Source organism: Salmo trutta, chromosome 5 (genome assembly GCF_901001165.1).
Source record: "Salmo trutta chromosome 5, fSalTru1.1, whole genome shotgun sequence".
Classification (NCBI taxonomy): domain Eukaryota; kingdom Metazoa; phylum Chordata; class Actinopteri; order Salmoniformes; family Salmonidae; genus Salmo; species Salmo trutta.
Window position 1 is genome coordinate 55,499,827 of NC_042961.1, and position 23,896 is coordinate 55,523,722.

A 23,896-nucleotide genomic window follows, 5' to 3' on the forward strand; every position below is an offset into this window, starting at 1 on the left:
GAAGGGGTGTTGAATGAGGAAATAAAAAACATTACGGAAAAGGGGGATAACGACATCATATAAAATTAGACACGTCAACTAACAAAATCCATCCCACGTCTTCATTCAAAGTCCACTCCAAAATACATCCCTAGCAGGCTCAGGGGCCTGTGATGACATACACCACCCACAGGGTTTCTTGCAAGGCCTCTGCTGTGAAATTATGAAAAACCAAAAAACGTTCAGCTGCATTCACAATGATTCCAATTTTCTTTGACATCCTCTCCACTTGTGCTGTACAGTTTATGACCATTGCAATTAATAATACAAAGTCCACCTTTAACATGTTGCACTTCACTGTCCCTCGTTTGAGAAGAAACCTTCACTGGTGGTGGTGGCTCTACTAAAATAAAACGTGATGATAATAATAATAATCATTATTATTTGGAGGGGTGCATATACTTGTCCTGTTACACACAAGTGTGTAATGGAAATGTTTTTCTTGTATATCCCAACTCTCCCTGAGACACCTGCAGGGAGTGGGGTCACGGCCAGGGTAAACATTGTCCAGCAACCCTGGAGCAATTGAGGTTAAGTGCCTTGCTCAAGGGCATAGCAACAGATTTTTCACCTTGTTGGCTCCCGTATTCGAACCAGAGCCCTATTGGCTACTGGCCCAACACTCTAATCTCGGGACTACCTGGCGATGATAAGCATTTAGGGCTATTTTTCATACACCAGAATCATACTTTGACAATAACATGTTTCAAACAACATATTTCATTATAATTCTCTTTAATATATTCTCATGGTCATTTTCTCTATCTATGTATTACAACATAACCAATATGGAATTAAAAAGTGGTGTGTAAAATAAAAATATGCAAATTATATTTGATATATAATAATATTATATTATATCAAATTATGATATTATATACAATTATTCATAATTTTCTTCTCAGATTTCCATTGAACATAAGGATAAAGTAAACAGAAGAGTGAAAAACAGGTTGTTCGTGTTGCAAAGGCACATTTGGGCAGTGGTTAAGGCACATTTGGGCAGTGGTTGTTGTAGGAGTCTCTTTCTGTGTCGCTTGTTGGAGGCACATTGGTGCAATACTGGAACTTGTGCGTGTGTTACTTGAACAGGCACAACAGTGGTTAATGTACAATACTGCATGTCACTCATCCTGAAGGCACATTGGTGTGTGTGTTACTTGTACAGGCTGAGCTCGGGGCTGTGGTAGAGACACATGTAGGAGTCACACAGCAGCCGGCGGGCGGACTCTCTCAAGGAGGCGGGGTCTAGCCTGCCCAGCTCCTCCGCCGATAGGCTGAGGTAGCGGCCCACCTCTGGACACGCCCTCACCTGGGGAATGTTGAAACCGTTCTCCCCGCCTGGCCGTAACCATGGAAACAGAACATGGCAACTATTATGGGATGTCACGATCATATAAATTAAGAGTTTCATAGTTTCAAGGGCTATTTGAGATTTGCAGTACTGCAGATTTGCATTTGCCCTGTAATCAGGGAGTGATTCACATCTGGAACACCAGGTGAGTAGACTCTCTGGCCAATCAATGACATTATTCAATCAATTGACTAACAGGAAGAAATGAAAAGTAGCTGCAGGCCTTAAGGCCCCTTTTTAAAGTTGACATCTCTCACCTTCCCTATCGGCCATACTGTCAAAGAACAGCCAGTCGTCGGGGCGGGGCCCGTGCTTGACGAAGCTCACGTAGTGGCTGGTCTCGATGCACGTCACAGCAAAGAGAGCCAATCGCTGACGAGTTCCATGCAGTGGGCCGGTCCACGGACCACCAGCCACACCCACCTGACATGGACTGTGGGACTGGCGCTTCTTGTGGATGTGCACCTAATGGAAGGATGGAGGGAGAGAGGGAGAAGGAGGAAGTGAGAGAGAGGACATTGTTGGTCCTGCAGTGTGTAGATGTAAGGGACTTTTGAAGGAACTTTGAGAGCTGTACTATAGGTAATAATGGTGTGCTATGGTTACCTGAGTGTTGCAGGTGTGGCAGTACTGTTTAAGACAACCAGGTGTGATGTCCAAGTCGTCATAACACTCTAGACACTCCCATTCTGCTACTGCCTGGCAAATACTGCACTGTCTGAGAGCTAGAGAGAGGGAGGGAGAGATAGAGAGGAAGAGATAGCAATAGGGGGAGGGAGAGAGAGAGAGAGATGAGTGAAGAGAGAGAAAGAACGCATTAAATAGGCCATCAACAGGAAACCCGCCCGATAAAATGTCCTCATGTTTTAACATAGCAGGGTTCTTACCATAGACGTACACTGAGTACACCAAACACTAGAAACACCTTCCTAATATTGAGTTGTACTCCCTTTACCCTCAGAACAGACTCAATTTGTCGGGGCATAGACTCTGCAAGGTGCCGAAAGCGTTCCACAGGGATGCTGGTCCATGTTGACTCCAATGCTTTCCACAGTTGTGTCAAGTTGGCTGGATGTCCTTTGGGTGGTGGACCATTCTTGATACACACGATAAACTGTAGTGTGAAAAACTCAGTAGCGTTGCCGTTCTTGACACAAACCGGTGCGCCTGGCACCTACTACCATATCCCTTTCAAAGGCACTAAAATCTTTTGTCTTGCCCATTCACCCTCAGAGTGGCACACATATACAATCCATGCCTCAATTGTCTCAAGACTTCAAAATCCTTCTTTAACCCGTCTCCTCCCCTTCATCTACACTGATTGAAATGGATTTAACAAGTGACATCAATAAGGGATCATAGCTTTCACCTGGATTCACCTGGTCAGTCTATGTCATGGAAAGAACAGGTGTTCTTAAAGTGTTTTGTACACTCAGTGTACATTTTCATATATGAGTTTATATTGTAATGGGAATTTTAATGTTTGTGCTTTTCTAATAACCAATTTCTGTCTTCATGCAAGTGACCGATTTAACGAATCCTCACTATCAGAGGGTAGTGCGTACGGCCCAGTACATCACCGGGGACAAGCTTCCTGCCATCCAGGACCTCTATACCAGGTGGTGTCAGAGGAAGGCTCTAAAAATGGTCAAAGACTCAAGCCACCCTAGTCATAGACTGTTCTCTCTGCTACTGCACAGCAAGCGGTCCAAGAGGCTTCTAAACAGCTTCTACCCCCAAGCCATAAGACCCCTGAACAACTAATCATGACTACCCAGACTATTTGCATTGCCCCCCACCTCTTTTACGCCGCTGCTACTCTCTGTTATTATCTATGCATAGCCACTTTAATAACTCTACCTACATGTACATATTACCTCAATTACCTCGTCAAAAGTGCCACAGCGCAAAATAAGATGGCGCCGAAGAACATGGCTGACGTTTTACATTCTCCCAACCAATTGTGCTATTTAAAAAAATAAAAATGTGCGTAACTTATTTTTTACTTATTGTGTACATAATGTTGCTGCTACCGTCTCTTATGACCGAAAATAACTTCTGGACATCAGAACAGCGATTACTCACCGCGGACTGGAAGAAACTTTTTCCTTTAACGAGTCAGATGAGAAGGATATCCTGCTTTCACTGGAACAGGCCCAGATCCACGCCTTTTGCGTGAAGAAAAGATGACGAAAAAGGGGCCGCTGATCAGGCATCCTTCTGAGAATCCGGAGGCGAGCGAGTAAACTCCCACTGCCTTCCATTCTTCTGGCTAACGTGCAATCATTGGAAAATAAAATTGATGACCTACGATTAAGATTATCCTACCAACGGGACATTAAAAACTATAACATCTTATGTTTCACCGAGATGTGGCTGAACGAAGATATGGACAATATAGAGCTAGCGGGATTTTCCATGCACCGGCATAACAGAGACGCTACCTCTGGTAAGACGAGGGGTGGGGGTGTGTCTTTTTGTCAATAACAGCTGGTGTGCGATGTCTAATATTAAATAAGTCTCGAGGTATTGCTTGCCTGAGGTAGAGTACCTTATGATAAGCTGTAGACCACACTATCTACCAAGAGAGTTCTCATCTGTATTATTTGTAGCCTTCTATTTACCACCACAAAACGAGCTGGCACGAAGACCGCTCTCTAACCAACTCTATAAGGCCATAAGCAAAGAAGAAAATGCTCACCCAGAAGCGGCACTCCTAGTGGCCGGGGACTTTAATGCAGGCAAACTTAAATCCCTTTTACCACATTTTTACCAGCATGTCACATGTGCAACCAGGAGAATAAAAAAGATCCTAGACCACCTTTACTCCACACACAGAGATGCATACAAAGCTCTCCCCCGCCCTCCATTTGGCAAATCTGACCATAATTCTATCCTCCTGATTCCTGCTTACAAGCAAAAACTAAAAGCAGGAAGTACCAGTGATTTGCTCAATATGGAAGTGGTCAGATGATGCGGATGCTACACTACAGGACTGTTTTGCTAGCAGACTGGAATATTTTACGGGATTCATCCAATGGCATTGAGGAATACACCACCTCAGTCATCGGCTTCATCAATAAGTGCATCGATGACGTCGTCCCCACAGTGACTGTACGTACATATCCCAACCAGAAGCCATGGATTACAGGCAACATCCACATCGAGCTAAAGGCTAGAGCTGCCGCTTTCAAGGAGCAGGAGATTAATCCGGACGCTTATAAGAAATTCCGCTATGCCCTCAGACGAACCATCAAACAAGCAAAGCATCTATACAGGATTAAGATTGAATCCTACTACACCGGCTCTGACGCTCGTCGGATGTGGCAGGGCTTGGAAACTATTACGGACTACAAAGGGAAACCCAGACGCGAGCTGCCCAGTGACGCAAGCCTACCAGACGAGCTAAATGCCTTTTATGCTCGCTTCGAGGCAAGCAACGCTGAAGCATGTACAAGAGCACCAGCTGTTCTGGATGATTACGTGATAACGCTCTCGGTAGCCGATGTGAACAAAACCTTTAAACAGGTCAACATCAACAAAGCCGCTGGGCCAGATGGATTACCAGGACGTATACTCTAAGCATGCGCGGACCAACTGTCAAGTGTCTTCATTGACATTTTCAACCTCTCCCTGACAGAGTCTGTAATACCAACATGTTTCAAGCAGACCACCGGGTCCCTGTACACAAGGAAACGAAGGTAACCTGCTTAACCTGTTATGGATAGGGGGCAGTATTTTCACGGCCGGATAAAAAAACGTACCCGATTTAATCTGGTTATTACTACTGCCCAGAAACTAGAATATGCATATAATTGTTTGATTTGGATAGAAAACACCCTAAAGTTTCTAAAACTGTTTGAATGGTGTCTGTGAGTATAACAGAACTCATATGGCAGGCAAAAACCTGAGAAGATTCTGTACAGGAAGTGCCCTCTCTGACCATTTCTTGGCCTTCTACACTCTCTTTATTGAAAACTGAGGATCTCTTCTGTAACGTGACACTTCCTACGGCTCCCATAGGCTCTCAGAGGGCGCCAGAACGTTGAATGATGACTTTGCAGCCCATGGCTGAAAAACAGTAGCGCATTTGGTAAGTGGTCGATCTGAGAACAATGAGACGGGAGCGCGCATGCACGTGAAGAGGCCATTTTCAACTTTGAGTCTTTGAACGAAAACAGGGTTTCCCGGTTGGAATATTATCATTTTTTTACGAGAAAAATTGCATAAAAATTGATTTTAAACAGCGTTTGACATGCTTCGAAGTACGGTAATGGAATATTTAGATTTTTTTTGTCACGATACGCGTCCGCGCGTCACCCTTCGTCACCCTTCGGATAGTGTCTTGACCGCAAGAACAAAACAGAGGATATTTGAACATAACTATGGATTATTTTGAACCAAAACAACATTTGTGGATGAAGTAGAAGTCCTGGGAGTGCATTCTGACAAAGAACAGCAAAGGTAATCCAATTTTTCTTATAGTAAATCTGAGTTTGGTGAGTGCCAAACTTGGTGGGTGTCAAAATAGCTAGCCCGTGATGGCGAGCTATCTACTCAGAATATTGCAAAATGTGCTTTTGCCGAAAAGCTATTTTAAAATCGGACACCGCGATTGCATAAAGGAGTTCTGTATCTATAATTCTTAAAATAATTGTTATGTTTTTTTGTGAACGTTTATCGTGAGTAATTTAGTAAATTCACCGGAAGTTTGCGGTGGGTATGCTAGTTCTGAACGTCACATGCTAATGTAAAAAGCTGGTTTTTGATATAAATATGAACTTGATTGAACAAAACATGCATGTATTGTATAACATAATGTCCTAGGAGTGTCATCTGATGAAGATCATCAAAGGTTAGTGCTGCATTTAGCTGTGGTTTTGGTTTTTGTGACATTATATGCTAGCTTGAAAAATGGGTGTCTGATTATTTCTGGCTGGGTACTCTCCTGACATAATCTAATGTTTTGCTTTCGTTGTAAAGCCTTTTTGAAATCGGACAGTGTGGTTAGATTAACGAGAGTCTTGTCTTTAAAATGGTGTAAAATAGTCATATTATGCATAACCTCTCTAGGGTATGTGGGACGATTTCGTCCCACATACCCTAGAGAGGTTAAACATGTATGGCAATTTAGCTAGTTAGCTTGCTGTTGCTAGCTAATTTGTCCTGGGATATAAAGATTGAGTTGTTATTTTACCTGAAATGCACAAGCTCCTCTACTCAGCCAATTAATCCACACATAAAACGGCCAACCGAATCGTTTCTAGTCATCTCTCCTCCTTCCAGGCTTTTTCATATTTGAACTTATATGGTGATCGGCATCTACACTTTCATAGTATTACCATGACAACCGGCAAAACAGTTCGTCTTTCAATCACCCACCTGGGTATAACCAATGAGGAGATGGCACGTGGGTACTTGCTTCTATAAACCAATGAGGAGATGGGAGAGGCAGAACTTGCAGCGCGATCTGCGTCAGAAATAGAAAGGAGTTCTATTTTAGCCCTTGGCATCGCAGATGCTCGTTGGCGCACGCGAGCAATGTGGGTGCAATAATTGAATAACATGGATTTCTACATTTATTTTGCGATGCTCGCACACGTGACGTGTCCGGTCAGCATGTAAGGTCTACCTACACCTGTTGTATTCGGCGCATGTGACAAATAACATTTGATTTATCAGAATCCGCAATTTGGCAGTACGCCCAGACCTTGTTTTGAGAACGAAAAAAAGTGATCTTAGGTTCAAGGTCTCAGCTTAGAGAGAAGCCTCGTGAGGTGTTGGTCCGTTACATGTTATAAACCAGTATTAGTCTGTCACATGAATGAAACAAAACAGTAATGATTAATTCATTATGAAAATGTCTGTGTATAGTCGTACAGAAGACAACTGCTGGGACTGCCCAGGCAGAGCTCCTGACTGACATGTGTACTATGGTGCATTGAGTTGGTTGGAACCTCTCTCGCGCTCTGACAATAAACAATGATTCATTAAGATTGACTTCCAGTGACCCTGTGTAAGAATTTCCATGACAATATCTTTGTTTCTTACTGTCATCCAGCAGGTCTGTGATGTCGATGGTGAGTGAAGGCAAGATGACGTCAAACATCTTGAAGTCCTTCCCAAACCTAGGCATGAGGAGGGGGAGGCAGGAAGGGGCCTGGCGGAGGGGAGAGTCAATCCATCAACCCTTCAACGTTGAGTTTGTTTGTGTATCTACTATGTCGTCTTGTGTTGTTACCTCAGCAAACTTTAGTCCCGCGTGGAGGAAAGATTTCTCTAACAGAGTCTGAACACTGGCCACCCTCATGAGTACTGCAGGGGAGGAGAGAGGGATGGGACAGAGGGACGGAGACAGAGGGACAGGGGAAGAGGGAGAGAGGGGAACGGATGGAGGGAAGAGCTGGTAGAGGTGACACTCCTGAGGCTGCTGCTTCTGTGTCACTGACCTGAAAGGAATGAGGGGGAGCAGGAGAGAAAGTGTGTGTAACAGAGAATAAGAGAACGAGAGAGAGAGAAGGGGGAAGGGAAGGAGAGCGAGAGAGAGGAGAAGGAGAGAAAGTATACCTGATCTTCAGAAGAGGTTCGACCCGGAGGAGCTGGAAAAGCTTGTTGAGGAACTCTTCTGGGTCTGACAGAAAGAAGACAGACGTGTTTAAAAACACCACCAATGTTCCCTCAAATATCAGCCTGCGCAGAGTGGCACGAGATTCAACTTCACTCAACTTTCTAGAGTTAAATAACACTATCAACGTTTCCCCTTCACTATGGAAATTGTGATCAAATCAATGCAACATTAGCCACTTTCAATGCAACATACCAAAACAAAATGAACTATGCAGGACTTATTATGCAAAACTAACAATGCAAGAGATTTTGTTGTAGGCAGAACACATCGATCAGAGTAGGATTCTATTGCATTGACAGGCACGACTCAGGCCCTTATTCTAAATAGACTGATGTGCCATAACCAGAGTTGCAGTAGGCCTAGCTAAATAAAAAAAATAATATGCAAATAGACCAATGCCATATATGGATCTGTGATGTTCACTTTAAAACTGGACTGTTTTTACAGCTTGAACAGTCGTGAGTAGATGCACCTGTTTTGAGATCAAAGTGAAAGCTGCATGTAACCACACGTGCGTGCACATTTTGTTCATATCCTTTGCTAGTTAGTGAGTTATTAGCCCAGTCATAGATCATTTGTAGTCAGCAATGGGGGAGTGATTGCTTCCTACAAGAGCACAAAATGTATGCATTTCTAGATCTGTGAAAAGCGAGTCAGGTAATGAGCATTTTATGTCGAAGGGGCATTATTGTATTTTGAGACAAGCTTGAATAACCTAAGTAGCCAATAGGCAGAGGGTAGCTTAATTTGTAATAATGGCATGGGAATAATAATGCATTTTATTTTGTAAAGTGGTTTCTTGTATCAAAGAACACAATAACATTTTCAGTCACCTCCTTGTCTGAAGGACAAGTGGATAAACAGGTTAATTTCAAGCCCTGCATGTTTTTTTCCCCAAAGGTCTCATGGAATGTAGGTCTACATTGAACACTAGTGTAGGCTGAACGATAGAACAGCAATTTTCATGTAAAAATTTTACTGGATGCATTTTCTCCATTGTTTTTGATGGTAGGCCACTCTGGTAAACCTACATTATGATCAAATAGCCACATTAGTCTACCTGACCATTGTTAAAACTAACTTAAAGCGGGTACAACTTCACTGTTCACAGTAAACGCGCACCGGAAGTTGCACAGAATTTTCACAACTTTCGAGTTTGCGCTCAGCAGACCTGACATTTTCTCAGTGACAAAACAAACTAGAGGGAACATTGATCCACACATAGATGAACACACAGTCCCTTTCTCTCCCTCATGCCCCATCCTACTGACACGGATGGAGAGACAGACAGCCAAACACCCTCTCCCTCTCACACGGACACACACACCTTTCTCCTGGTTGGTGAAGCCTGTGTCACTACTCTCAGCCTCCAGTAGTCTTCTCAGGGCCATGGTTTTACTGGCACATACATAGCCAAACCTGAAAGACACACACAGCCCAGTACATTCATAAAAGCTATTCAAATACAAAGTGATACTGATCTACAACAGAACAATTTAAATCACAATATATGCCTATACATAAAATCCATTGTGAAGGAACACACACACACACACACCTGCGTAGGGGGTTGACGATCTCACAGCGAAGCAGGTCCTGGGCTTGGCTGCAGTGGGGGCCGTCTGAGGGGTTCGAGGGCCACAGCAACACCCAGTCTACTGAACTGCAGCACGAAAACAGACTGAGGGGGAGAGAGGGGGAGAAAAGAGTTTAATTAACATGAATGCATCCAGCATTTCTTCTAGTTTAAAAAACAACCTTAGATTCGATATGATAACATTCCCCAATTTTACATTTTTTTCACACAAAAAAAGCCTTTAACTGCATTATCTAATCCTTAATTCGGTTCTATCGGAGTGTTCCGGTTCTAACTGAGGGTTCCGGTTCTAACCGATGGTATCCAGTTCTAACTGAGGGTTCCGGTTCTCAACATCCTATTACATAACTGAATAACAATTATTGGCTTAATAATATTACAAACAGGACGGAGGGAGAATGCCAGTGTTAGTCACCTGAATAGTGAGGCGTCCAGGTAGCAGGAGTTGAGGTGGCCCTGGATGCCCCTCTTCCAGCCCTGGTACATATCTCTGGCCTCGTCCCCCTGGACTGGAGGGGTGTGCTCCTCGACACGCTCACTGCCCCACTCGGCAAACGCTGGTGGTTGGAGTGGTCATCATGTTACATGGTATGGGCACACACACGAATGCGCACACACACACACACACACACACACACACACGAGAACCCTGGGATGGATGTAACTCACCCCTGCTGAGACAACTGCTTCTGGGATGGAGAGAGCAGGAGGCCAAGAAAACAGACTCAATGGGGCGGGAGAAGGAACAGAAGGGAGAGAGCCGAGAGACACAGCAGCTAGCAGAAAGAGGAGGCAGCTAGGACTATTTCGGTGACCGTATTACCGCCGGTCACGAGTTATGACGGCAGTGAAATTTCACGTGACCGTTTAGTCATGGTAATTATGCTTCTCCAAGCTGTGATGCTGCTGATGGTCATTCTATTGTCCATCTAATCACTCTGACATCAATGCAAATGTAATCAAAAATCTAATCAAACACTTCATGAGAGCCCATGAGCTCATGTTGCGCAACATTTCTATAGGCTATGAAATTGTGTGAGAAAACAGAGTGATGGCCTCTATTAAAAAGAGGAGGATCACATCAGTTTTCTATAGGCTCGGCCAGGTATACCCAAACTGGGGTACGCGCAATGCCGCCTGAAGTACGCCAAATAAAAATGCGATTCATATATATATATATATATATATATATATATATATATATATATATAAATAATATTACCCCCCACACACATTTTCAAACAGTACATATATATTTTCCAATGGGGCTATACATTTGGGTGAGTTTTTTTTCCCTCGCCTGAGTAGCCTCGTTTCACTGCGAAAAATAAAATTGGTGGTCAAGATGTGTTGGTATCTGTACTGATGGTGCAAAAGCCATGACAGGGAGACATAGTGGAGAGGTAACGCGTGTGCAAGCAGTAGCTCCCGACGCCACTTGGGTACACTGCAGCATCCACTGAGAGGCTCTTGCTGCCAAGGGAATGCCCGACAACTTGAAAGACGTTTTGGACACTACAGTGAAAATGGTTAACTTTGTTAAAGCAAGGCCCCTGAACTCGTGTATTTTCTGCATTAGGCAATGATGTGGGCAGCGACCATGTAAAGCTTTTACAACATACAGAAGTGCGCTGGTTATCAAGGGGCAAAGTATTGAAACGTTTTTTTTTTTTTTTTCCATTGAGAGACGAGCTTAACGTTTTCTTTACTGACCATAATTTTCACTTGTCTGACCGCTTGCATGATGACAAGTTTCCTCACACGACTGGCCTATCTGGGTGATGTTTTTTCCTTGCCTGAATGATCTGAATCTAGGATTACAGGGAATCTCTGCAACTATATTCAACATGCGGGACAAAATTGAGGCTATGATTAAAAAGTTGGAGCTCGTTTCTGTCTGCATTAACAAGGACAACACACAGGTCTTTCCATCATTGTATGATTTTTGGTGTGCAAATGAACTCAAGCTTACGGACAATGTCAAATGTGCTATAGCGAAGCACCTGAGTGAGCTGGGTGCGCAATTACGCAGGTACTTCCCCGAAACGGACGACACAAACAACTGGATTCGTTATCCCTTTCATGCCCTGCCTCCAGTCCATTTACAATATCTGAACAAGAGAGCCTCATCGAAATTGCAACAAGCGGTTCTGTGAAAATTTAATTTAATCAAAAGCCACTGCCAGATTTCTGGATTGGGCTGCGCTCAGAGTTTCTTGCAATGGCAAATTGCACCGTTAAGACACTGATGCCCTTTGCAACCACGTACCTATACGAGAGTGAATTCTCGGCCCTCACTAGCATGAAAACTAAATACAGGGACAGATTGTTTGTGGAAAATGATTTAAGACTGAGACTCTCTCCAATACAACCCAACATTTCAGTGAGTTATGTGCATCCTTTCAAGCACACCCTTCTCATTAACCTGTGGTGAGTTATTTGTTCATCAAAAATTGTGAAAGGTTTTATATGCAAGATGGCTAAATAAAGAGCAAAATTATTGATTATATTACTATTTGTGCCCTGAGATTTTTGAGCTCTTTGTCACTTCCCACGAGCCAGGTTGTGACAAAAACTCACACTCATTCTTATGTTTAATAAATGTATCGTATAGTGTGTGTGTGGCAGGCTTACAATGATGGCAAAAAACAATATTTGAGAGTGCACTGACCCTGGTGCTAGAGGGGGTACGCAGCTGGAGGTTGAATGTTTGAAGGGGTATGGGACTATAAAAGGTTTGGGATCCACTGGGTTAGGTCTACAATATTTATTTCTCAACTTTCCTAATATTAAGTACATTTCTTCTCTTTACATCAGGAGTATAGCCTACCTGGCTGGCATGAAAATAAACCACGGGGAAAAGCAACCTCCATTTGCTATTTAAGTGCATAGATGACATGTAAAGCACATTAAATCTGCTTTACAACAGGTGTAGAGCCTAACTGGCATACATATGCAGCATGTGAGTTTCAAGTTTGGGAAAGATCATTTTCACCATAAAAATACAACTTTAAAATAAAAGCATTACACGCATAATCGCATTTGCGGTCACTTTTGAGAATAGTGTTTTCCAGCTAATGGAACATTTACACTTCTAGCCTACATCTGTGTGCGCATTGCTGCGCATATAATGTGAAGAAATAGCCTGATAGTTGATCAACATTTTAAGCTAAACGTTCTGCTCTGTTGCGTCAGGCTCATTGCTTTAAACAGTTTTTTTTATGCTAGTGGTTGTTCATTTGGGATCTATAGCATCCCACAACTGTACCAGACTTTGTTTGGAATATTTACTTCGCTCACAGAATTAGGTCAACTTTTGTTATTGTTGTTAATGTTGTAAATTACTATTGTAACTGGAAATGGCAGATTTTTTATGGAATATCTTCAGTTGAAGTCGGATGTTTACATACACCTTAGACAAATACATTTAAACTCAGTTTCACAATTCCTGACATTTAATCCTATTAAAAATCCCCTGTCTTGGGTCAGTTAGGATCACCACTTTATTTTAAGAATGTGAAATGTCAGAATAATAGTAGAGAGATTTATTTCAGCTTGGATTTCTTTCATCACATTCCCAGTGGGTCAGAAGTTTACATACACTCAATTAGTATTTGGTAGCATTGCCTTTAAATTGTTCATCTTGGGTTAAACGTTTTGCGTAGCCTTCCACAAGCTTCCCACAATAAGTTGGGTGAATTTTGGCCCATTCCTCCTGACAGAGCTGGTGGAACTGTGTCAGGTTTGTAGGCCTCCTTGCTCGCACATGCTTTTTCAGTTCTGCCTGCAAATTTTCCATGGGATTGAGGTCAGGGATTTGTGATGGCCACTCCAGCACCTTGACTTTGTTGTCCTTAAGCCATTTTGCCACAACTTTGTAAGTAGGCTTGGCGTCATTGTCCATTTGGAAGCCTCATTTGCAACCAAGCTTTAACTTCCTGACTGATGTCTTGAGATGTTGCTTCAATATATCCACATAATTTTCCTACCTCATGAAGCCATGTATTTTGTGAAGTGCACCAGTCCCTCCTGCTGCAAAGCACCCCCACAACATGATGCTGCCACCCCCGTGCTTCACGGTTGGGATGGTGTTCTTCGGCTTGCAAGCATCTCCCTTTTTCCTCCAAACATAACGATGGTCATTATGGCAAAACTGTCCTATTTTTGTTTCATCAGTCCAGAGGACATTTCTCCATAAAGTACGATCTTTGTCCCCATATGCAGTTGCAAACCATAGTCTGGCTTTTTTATGGCGGTTTTGGAGCAGTGGCTTCTTCCTTGCTGAGCAACCTTTCAGGTTATGTTGATATAGGACTCGTTTTACTGTGGATATAGATACTTTTATACCAGTTTCTTCCAGCATCTTCACAAGGTCCCTTGCTGTTGTTCTGGGATTGATTTGCACTTTTCGCACCAAAGTAAGTTAATCTCTAGGAGACAGAACGTGTCTCCTTCCTGAGCGGCTGCGTGGTCCCATGGTGTTTATACTTGCATACTATTGTTTGTGCAGATGAACGTGGTACCTTCAGGCATTTGGAAATTGCTCCCAAGGATGAACCAGACTTGTGGAGGTCTACAATGTTTTCTGAGGTCTTGGCTGATTTCTTTTGATTTTCCCATGATGTCAAGCAAAGAGGCACTGAGTTTGAAGGTAGGCCTTGAAATACATCCACAGGTACACCTCCAATTGACTCAAATGATGTCAATTAGCCTATCAGAAGCTTCTAAAGCCATGACATCATTTTCTGGAATTTTCAAGCTGTTTAAAGGCACAGTCAACTTAGTGTATGTAAACTTCTGACCCACTGGAATTGTGATACAGTGAATTATAAGTGAAATAATCTGTCTGTAAACAATTGTTGGAAAAATTACTTTTGTCATGCACAAAGTAGATGTCCTAACCGACTTGCCAAAACTATAGTTTGTTAACAAGACATTTGTGGAGTGGTTGAAAAACAAGTTTTAATGACTCCAACCTAAGTGTATGTAAACTTCCAACTTCAACTGTACATAGGTGTAGAGGCCCATTATCAGGAACCATCACTGCTGTGTTCCAATGGCACGTTGTGTTAGCTAATCCAAGTTCATCATTTTAAAAGGCTAATTGATCATTAGAAAACCCTTTTGCAATTATGTTAACACAGCTGAAAACTGTTGTTCTGATTAAAGAAGCAATACAACTGTCCTTCTTTAGACTAGTTGAGTATCTGGAGCATCAGTATTTGTGGGTTCGATTACAGGCTCAAAATGGCCAGAAACAAAGAACTTTCTTCTGAAACTCGCCAGTCTATTCTTGTTCTGAGAAATGAAGGCTATTTCATGCGAGAAATTGCCAAGAAACTGAAAATCTCGTACAACGCTGTGTACTACTTCCTTCACAGAACAGTGCAAACTGGCTCTAACCAGAATAGAAAGAGGAGTGGGATGCCCCAGTGCACAACTGAGCAAGAGGACAAGTACAGTAGAGTGCCTAGTTTGAGAAACAGACACCTCACAAGTCCTCACCTGGCAACTTCATTAAATAGTACCTGCAAAACACCAGTCTCAACGTCAACAGTGAAGAGGCGACTCTGGGATGCTGGCCTTCTAGGCAGAGTTGCAAAGAAACAGCCAAATCTCAGACTGGACAATAAAAATAAAAGATTAAGATGGGCAAAAGAAGACACTGGACAGACGAACTATGCCTCGAAGGCCAGCATCCCGGAGTCGCCTCTTCACTGTTGACGGTGAGACTGGTGTTTTGCGGGTACTATTTAATGAAGCTGCCAGTTGAGGACTTGTGAGGTGTCTGTTTCCTCAGGGTTGAGAGCTAGGGTATTCATAAGATAAGTAGAGTCTTTGTTTGAATAAATACAGGTGGTGTACTTCCTCTCAAGGGGCCACTGACCGAAATAGACCAGATGGTTTCCTCTCTTGGTAACTGTGTGGGTTCATGCTTGGGGTGTGTATGAAAATGTCTTAGGTGTGACTATACCTCTTCTGTCTCGTAGGACACTAGGTCCCGTTTTAGTGAGTAACTTCAGGTCCACAGGTTAACAGCTCGTGACGTGCACCCGTGGGTGTAAAACTAAGGTATCTATTTAATAAAAACAGTTGCAGAGAGGAGAAATTATACTTTCCCTCTAGTTCCCCTGGTCTTACGCTTCCCCTGGTCTTATAGCCCTAGGATAGCCTGATGAACTACAGGTTGCCCTACCCCGGAGTTGAATGCCCCGCTGAGTGGTTTTTAACAAAAAAAGGTTTCTCCCACTCCAGCTGTCGGCCGCCAAGAACTACGCCGGTGCCGCGGCTGGAATCAGCGGGTTGCTGGCATCCGGACTGGGCTGGAAGGGCGGCACCTGTAGGTCATAGACCTGAAGCAGTGGGAACCTAGACTAGCTCATTCATCTCAAGGGAGTGGCGTGAGTTGGGCAAGACAACACACACACACACGCACACACACAGACAGATAACACACCTATGGAGTTGCAACGCTCCACCTGATTGACCGGTGTCTCAGGGGCAGGGAATCTGGAATCCCGCCTACAGTTCCGGAGTTTGACGAACAGCCCCTTGTTGGCAGGGCAACGGAAGTGGCGTTCGCCAAGGTAACTGCCGTCTGTTCCAGCGGTCAGTTCCTGGTCCTGAGAGAGGAAAGTAAGCAGATAAATATGTTACAAACACACACTAGACATTTTGGAGTTTTTAAGGGGGCCTTAGTTGAAAATGTTTGAATACCGCTGCTTTACAATGTTGTTATACACTGATTGACTTGACACTGACACAATTAGAGTTGATGGAATTACAGGGAGTTGATGACACACAGTGACAGTGTTGACAGTGTTACCGTACCAGTTCGATTCCTGACACCAGTTGTGGAACTCCACTGATTCGTCCAATCCAACGAATCACTCCAAAAAGGGGCGGGTCATTCACCTCCACCATGGACCCCACCTCCAACTCAACCTCCAATCCCGCATCTCCGTTCTCCTCAGTGTCCAATCCGTCACCTCGACCCGGAGAGAGGGGCCCGGGCGAACCGTTCAAGAGCTGTGGTTGGTCAGTGGCGGTCGGGGAGGGCAGGGTTTGGGGTTTGATGGTGGGAGGGGTTGGGGGAAGGGGGTGAAGTTTTGTGAAAGGTTTGGGGCTGGGGAGGGGTGGAGGTTTTAAGGCCAGTTTGGCTGAGAGGAGTTGGGGGGGCATCAGAGCGATCTTTGGGGTGGAGGCAGGTGAGGATACAGGGGCAGGTGGTTGGGTGGGTTTGAGGACCGGTTTGGGGTTCCGGAGGGGAGGAGTATGGCGGCGTGACCTTGGTTCTGCGGGGGGGGGGGGGGGGGGGGGGGGGGGGGGGGGGGGGGGGGGGCAGTAGAGGTCAACGTTCAAACACAGCACACAATCCAAAGACCGGTAGGAGGAAAATGAAAGACAATCAGGGGTAAAGGATGGGAGGACGTCAGTCATCTAACAGTCATGATTTTCCACAACGTTTTGTTTTCCAATTACACCCTCTCTCATAACAGTAACTCAACAGTAAACTAAACAGTATCTCTGATCTGCCGTAACATTTGAACCAGGGAGTGACGTACCAGGGGACACCTTGGAGATGGGTAGCAGGCAACCATACACAGAAGAGGAGATGGAGCACAACTTCTCTCCTTTATATGAACCATCCCAGTTACCAACCGCATTGTCCTGCGTATAAACAAACTGATTAGCGCAAATATACAGGAAACATTGACTGTTAGATGAAGAATATAGCCTAAACGTGTGTGAATGTTATCCACAAAACACTATATTTTGGTTGTCTTCAAACACAATAATTACTATAAAATCTAAAATGTGTATAATCACACTGATTGCATTTCTATATACAGTCGCACCCTCCAGCAGTGATACTGACCAGCAGGATTCCTACAAACACCCCAGTGGAGGTCCGTCCAGGCAGGGCCCCACAGAACCTCACCTCTCCCCCATGGACAGTATCCTCCAGGGGGAAGCACACTCTGTGGCCCACCTGGAGGGGAGGTGGGGAGCTGGGGTTTCGAGCCAGGACTGGGACTGGGGCCAGGCTGGGAGACGATTCAGCCGTTCTAGCAATGATGTTACCAATGGGGGGTTGAGGTTGAGGTGGAAGAGCGTTGTTGTGATGGTCGTCATTGGCACGGGACCAGCGTCGTAGCCTGATCTGATTGGCCGGTAGGAAGAGGGCGGAGGCTTCGGGACAGGTGAAGAGCTGGTGGCCTTTGTAAGAACCATTACTGTTGCCTCTACCCACTGCTGAGTCCTGAGAGAGAGAGAAACACACAGAGACAGAGAGAGAAAGAGAGAAAGGTAGATCCGAGTCATTTGACAATTTGGGTACCACTGTGTGACAGTGGCTAACTAAAATACAAGTAAAATGACCTTCAAGACAATCATCAAAGAGTGAAAGTTTGTTGTTATGATCTGTTGTCTATAGCTAAAAACACCACGTTAGCAACAATACCTTCAGCTGCACCCCAAACAACACAGCAGTACTTCCTCTGGTCAGCGGTCCTCGATACCTCAGCTCCGCCTCCGCCAGCTCTCCTGGTTGGCCCATCTGGACATAGAGGGGGGTGCCTAGGGGCAAGGCAGCCAATCGGTAAAGTTGCTTGGGGTTAATGAGCAAATTGAGGCGGGACTCCGGATCAGATACAGGCTCCAATAGGCCGGTCAGGTCGGTGGGGACTTCTATAAGGAGCTGTTTGTCAATCTTTACCATACAACCATAGTCTAACACCTGAGGAGAGAGAAAGAAATGAAAGGAGTGTATAACTTGCCAATCTTCAGCTGCTTGACAGTCTTCAACATACTGGCATTGTCAAATACCTGATGGTGAGCGAGGGAGAGAAAGAGAGAGCGAGAGACGGTGGGTGGTGGGGAACAAGGAGAGAGAGGAAGGGCGAGAGAGAGGAAGGGCGAGAGAGAGGAAGGGCGAGAGAGAGGAAGGGCGAGAGAGAGGAAGGGCGAGAGACGGACGGTGGTAGGGGACAAGGAGAGAGGGAGGGAGAGCGAGAGAGAGGAAGGGAGAGAGAGGAAGGGAGAGAGAGAGGAAGGGAGAGAGAGAGAGAGGAAGGGTGAGAGAGGAAGGGAGAGAGAGAGAGAGAGAGAGAGAGGGGAAGGGAGAGAGGGGGAGAGAGACGGAGGGTGGTGGGGGACAAGAAGAGAGAGGGTGGAAGGGAGAGAGAGAGAGGAAGGGAGAGAGAGAGCAAGAGAGGATAGAGTGAGAGAGAGGGACAGAGGGTTGTGGGGGACAAGGAGAAAGAGAGTGCAGAGAGAGAGGAAGGGAGAGAGGGAGGGAGGGAGGGAGAGCAGAGAAAGAAAGAGAAAAAGGAGAAGTGAGAGAATATTCAAACAAGGAAGAGAGAAGACAGGCGTGATAAAGTATTAATTCATTTTCTTACCTTTACCCACAGTTGGTCACCCCTGCTCCTTCCCCCCTCTTGCTCCTGACAGAGGTTCCCCCGTAGCAGTCGAATGGTACCTTCCAACTGGTCCTGAATCTTTTGGTTGGATACCACCAAGTACATTTTCGGGGGTTGCCTTCTCTTGTGCTCCTGGGCCCCAGACATTGTGGTGTGAGTATGTCTCCTCAGTTGAGTGAGCTCACCAATTCATCAGCCCCAATCTCTGTGAATAGAGCAGGTGAGTGTATATCGTGGCATTGATGGTGCTGTCACTAAATGGCACAACATAGCCTCAAAAAGGTAGATTATAAACTAGTTATAAAACATAACCTGCACATTTTAAGATAACCTAATCTCGGACCAGAGCCGAATCTCGCGTGAATGTAGTTACAGGATATTGGGCGTCTAGCTAGATGTATGGTCATGGCTAGAAGGGTTCCAGTTTTTGTCAGATTAGACTTTCCCCAACAGGTTAGGAGAATTAACGTAACTGTTAGGATAATCAAGATAATTAAGGTTAGGAAAAGGGTTAGCTAATATATATATATACTTTTGACGTAAATTTGACAAAAGCTGGAATCCTTCTAGCCATAACCCTACAACAGCCCACATCGCAATGTTGAACATTTCTGACCAGCTAGCTACGGTCACGCTACCAAAACGAGTCATTCTACCGCACAAACCATGACGAAAAGGAAACAGGTGCCATCTCGGTTCAAAACTCGACTGAAACTGATATATTTGCACATTATTTGACAGTTAATAATATCAACACTTACCAATTTCACCAACTTTTCGATCTACCAAAACTTTCATAGAACATAACTCACGAAATGTCCCAAAACAGAATGAGGACCAATAACGAGCGAGAAGAGTTTTACATATAAATCGTTATGGCCATTCAGAGAGGTCTGTGGGTGTGGCTTAACAGAGGGGAAATTCCACAGCTCTCAGTTCATGTCGGAAACTGACGTTTCGAGAATAAAAAGGTAGACCTGGTTCTTTGTGCTTCATGACACGTTATGAGTACGAACTAATAGGCTACACATTATTATCATCTTAGTAAAGTAATAATGCACTAACAATATTTAAAGAATTTGGTCGCTTAGAAGTAATTATAAAATCTTCCACATCTTAGTTCATTTTTATGTGCATTTATTTATACTCAAGGATGTTTTTATTATAAAGTAGTTCAGAATAGACAACACATATTAGTCTCTTTAATACAAACTAAATACAAAACAAATAATTACATTATCAAAAGTTATATTGCATTCTCAGGCCACTAAAGTGGCAGCAGATGGATTCAAAAAGGTGTAGCTATGTGTGAATGTTTCAATAGCTTTGGCAGAGAAGCCTACTGGCCAGAACCTCCTCATCCATTGCAATAACATAACACCATTCTTATTATATGCAGCACCACTTATTTCAAACATCCCTTTTAGGGAATCAATCTAGAGTTCCCATATACTCTGGCATTTCCTAATAAGGCCCTTTCAATGTCATTTCTTGCCTTGAACCCACTCTGTGCATCTGTCATTAGTAATAAGAGGATGTTGCTAAAGGTCTTTGGTTAGGTGTCTGCCATACACAGATCACACATAGATACATACAGTAGTACATGAGTAGAGAGTCATTAAAAACACAATGAATAAATGATCACAAATTATCGCCAACCAAGTATATATATTTTGACAGTCTGGATTGTGGTATAACGTCTTCAGAAAACAGAAAGGAACCTACTGGAACCAGAAATCAACCTGGGCATTTCTAACACAAAATTGTTTGGTCAGATGAGTGTTGATGACTGGCTGGAGAGGTCAGAACAGAGGAGCTGATTGGTCAGTCGGTGTTGAGTTCCCCTTTGCCGGTGATGACTCATCTCTTGGTCACACCACCTGCAGTGGGATCTCTCTCTCTCTCAAGTTAAGGCTCAAAGCCTCTTTTAGTCTTTCCTTGATTCTGTGCATCCTCAACCGTACTGAAGGAGAAGGTCCCTTCCCTCTGACTTTCTTCTCCAATACACTTTGAGAATCAGGCAAGGAGAGACGACAAGGAATCGAGTAAAGATTAAATGAGTCAGTCCATATTTTTCTTGTCCCACTGGCCAGCCAGCCAGACAGACTCACCGATTCGTAGCTTGAAGCTGTTGAAGGAGTGTTGGTTGATGGACTCCAGGTTGTTCTTCAGAGCAATGGCAAACTCTACCATGCTGTGCACATGGCTGTAGGACACACCACAGCCCAACAGGGGGAGACAGAGAACAAGAGAACACTTCCATTTCATTGACAAGATTTGATTGGTGAAAACAATAACATGATAAGTGACCTTTCTTTCTCTTATCCAATCACATACACATCAATGACTACCTCAGAAAAGATAGTAAGTAAGGGCGTATTTTTTTAAGTATTTGAACTCGACCCAGTGACGCAGAACAGAGCTATCTATATACGACCTTTCACTCTTTCCCTATAGCAGGATTGGTCAGTCCAGCAGCTGCCATGTAGGTACTGCCATGTAGGTACTGCCATGTAGGTACTGCCAATAGTCTTAATCTTCTCCACAGAACAGAACTTTGGCTTAGAGAGAAGCTGCTAGAGACAGAGGGGTTGAGAGAGAAGCTGCTAGAGACAGAGGGGTTGAGAGAGAAGCTGCTAGAGACTGAGGGGTTGAGAGAGAAGCTGCTAGAGACAGAGGGGTTGAGAGAGAAGCTGCTAGAGACAGAGGGGTTGAGAGAGAAGCTGCTAGAGACAGAGGGGTTGAGAGAGAAGCTGCTAGAGACAGAGGGGTTGAGAGAGAAGCTGCTAGAGACAGAGGGGTTGAGAGAGAAGCTGCTAGAGACAGAGGGGTTGAGAGAGAAGCTGCTAGAGACAGAGGGGTTGAGAGAGAGGGGGAGGCAGAGAAAGGGTACGTTTGGTAACAAACTAATGGTCAGTTCATGGTCAGGTTACCAGTTGAGGAAAATCTCCAGGCCCTTCTTCCCTTCCGAGTTCTATTCCCTATAGTTCACTACTTTTGAACCTAGACCCTTTTTATTTAACCTTTATTTAATTAGGCAAGTCAGTTAAGAACAAATTCTTATTTACAATGACGGCCTACCCCGGCCAAAGGACGACGCTAGGCCAAATGTGCGCTGCCCTATGAGACTCCCAAACATGGTGATACAGCCTGGAATCGAACCAGGGTCTGTAGTGATGCCTCTAGCACTGAGATGCAGTGCTTTAGACCGCTGCGCCACTCGGGAATCCTGAGTGGCCCTAGTCAAAAGTAGTGCACTATATAGGGAATAGGGTGCCCTATTTGTACCTCATCAAAGTCTGAGATGATCTCGTTGAGGAAGTGCAGCCTCTGCAGTCCATCTCGGTTCACGCTGCGCTCGTTGTAGAAGTCCTTAAACTGGGGTACCGAGGTAAACACAACACACACACAATATATCATATAACACTGACACAACCACATTATATATACACACAAAACACGTCATAATGTCATATCACAACACACAGACACTATATCATATAACACTGACACAACCACATTATATATACACACAAAACACGTCATATCACAACACAAGATTACAGACGGACGGACGGACGGACAGACAGACAGGTGAAATAGAAGATGAACAACCAAACTCCAGCCATGATCTCAGGGTCCTTTAGGACTCCAGGCCTGGGGAAATACAAACACACACTTTGAGCCACCATGTAATCATCCGTCTTTCCCTTGTTCTCTCTCCACCTCTGTCATGTCAGTCTTTTAAAAAACATATTCAAACTCACTTTCCTGAGAGGGGGGGGGGGGAGAGAGAGGGGGTTCCACAATCTGGCCTCACAGAGTGACAGACAAAAGACATGTCTGACTCAACCCAGATTTGAGTTTCAAGCCTTTTGTCTGTCACTCTGTGAGTCCAGATTGTGGAACCCAGACGATAGTATCATTTTACCTTTATTTATTCACACTGCTTAAACAAAGGGCCAAGGAGATAACACCGCCTCAGGCTTCGTTGACTAATGTAATGAGGTTATGTGATACTGAAGTGGCTTTGATGAAAGCTGTTGCTAAAGGTGTGTGTTACTATGTTACTACCTGTTATCCAGTCTTACTTGGTGTCGTTGTAGAGCAACGTGTGTGTGTGTCTCTCTCTCGATGGCTGCGTTCACACAGACAGCCCAATTCGGATTCTTTTTTCCACTAATTGGAAAAAACTGAAAACCACACATTTTGACCAATCAGATCAGTTCTGAAAAAGATCTGATGGGGGAGAAAGAGAGTGATCACCGGTGACTGATATTAGACTAGATATTAAGCACCTTATGACAAACCTGGGTCGTCTGCAGGCCACAACTGTGTGTTAGGTTAGCCTACTGAGCTAAAGCCTAGGTATTTTCTCAGGGGGCTAACGAAAGTGTTCATGTCTCAGGTAAGGTTATAATTGATTGGTTGACTGCTTGATGGATTGAGGAGGTACTCACAGGGACAGTGTATAGGTGGAGGTTATTTAGTAGGAGATTGACGTACGGTTGTTTCCAGGTAAAAAAAACTGTAGAGTGAAAAACATAGTGAGTTAAAGTGTGTGTGTGTGTGTGTGTGTGTGTGTGTGTTTGTTTGTTTGTGAATTCCAGTATGTGTGTGTGTGTGTGTGTGTGTGTGTGTGTGTGTGTGTGTGTGTGTGTGTGTGTGTGTGTGTGTGTGACTTACAATGTTCAGTATAGCCATGAGCAGGGTGATGAGGAGACAGAAGCAGACCAGTAGTAGTTGTAGCGCCGCCCTGGTGGCCAATCTGTGCGATAGCGACAACATCCACTGGACACCTTAGAGCTCAACCTCTGAAACGCACACGTGCACACACCCACACACACATATAC

General features: G+C 44.3%; 1 protein-coding gene and 1 long non-coding RNA gene across 4 annotated transcripts; both read right to left on the reverse strand.

Moving 5' to 3' along the window:
* Positions 1–757: 757 nt before the first annotated feature.
* Positions 758–19,907, reverse strand: cyld3 (cylindromatosis (turban tumor syndrome) 3). 2 transcript variants are annotated; one of them, XM_029754390.1, is made up of 16 exons: positions 19,805–19,907; positions 19,023–19,248; positions 18,083–18,358; positions 17,498–17,881; positions 17,184–17,289; positions 16,450–16,913; positions 16,076–16,241; positions 10,034–10,175; positions 9,580–9,702; positions 9,349–9,440; positions 7,961–8,024; positions 7,635–7,842; positions 7,445–7,553; positions 2,000–2,118; positions 1,651–1,858; positions 758–1,380 (listed from the first exon to the last, which is right to left on the reverse strand). In XM_029754390.1, the coding sequence occupies exons 2-16, from the start codon at positions 19,188–19,190 to the stop codon at positions 1,196–1,198; spliced, it is 2,814 nt and encodes a 937-aa protein (XP_029610250.1). In that variant the 5' UTR covers positions 19,191–19,248; positions 19,805–19,907; the 3' UTR covers positions 758–1,195. The 2 variants fall into 2 exon arrangements, with proteins under 2 accessions (XP_029610250.1, XP_029610251.1); XM_029754391.1 differs by lacking the exon at positions 19,805–19,907 and having other exon boundaries at positions 18,083–18,198; positions 19,023–19,143.
* A 256-nt stretch (positions 19,908–20,163) lies between these two features.
* On the reverse strand, positions 20,164–22,781 carry LOC115194580 (uncharacterized). 2 transcript variants are annotated; one of them, XR_003878405.1, is made up of 4 exons: positions 22,659–22,781; positions 22,332–22,421; positions 21,155–21,249; positions 20,164–21,050 (listed from the first exon to the last, which is right to left on the reverse strand). It is a non-coding gene; the product is annotated as an uncharacterized LOC115194580 (long non-coding RNA). The 2 variants fall into 2 exon arrangements; XR_003878404.1 differs by lacking the exon at positions 22,659–22,781 and having other exon boundaries at positions 22,332–22,493.
* Between the last annotated feature and the right edge of the window lie 1,115 nt (positions 22,782–23,896).

Excerpts from the sequence above, each read along its gene's own strand:
- cyld3 (XM_029754390.1), bottom strand. The coding sequence starts at position 19,190 with ATGTCTGGGGCCCAGGAGCACAAGAGAAGGCAACCCCCGAAAATGTAC. Across the intron at positions 16,242-16,449 it reads TGGTGTCAGGAATCGAACTG|GACCAGGAACTGACCGCTGG; the intron begins GTACGGTAACAC and ends TTCCTCTCTCAG. Across the intron at positions 8,025-9,348 it reads CTTCACCAACCAGGAGAAAG|ACCCAGAAGAGTTCCTCAAC; the intron begins GTGTGTGTGTCC and ends TCTTTCTGTCAG.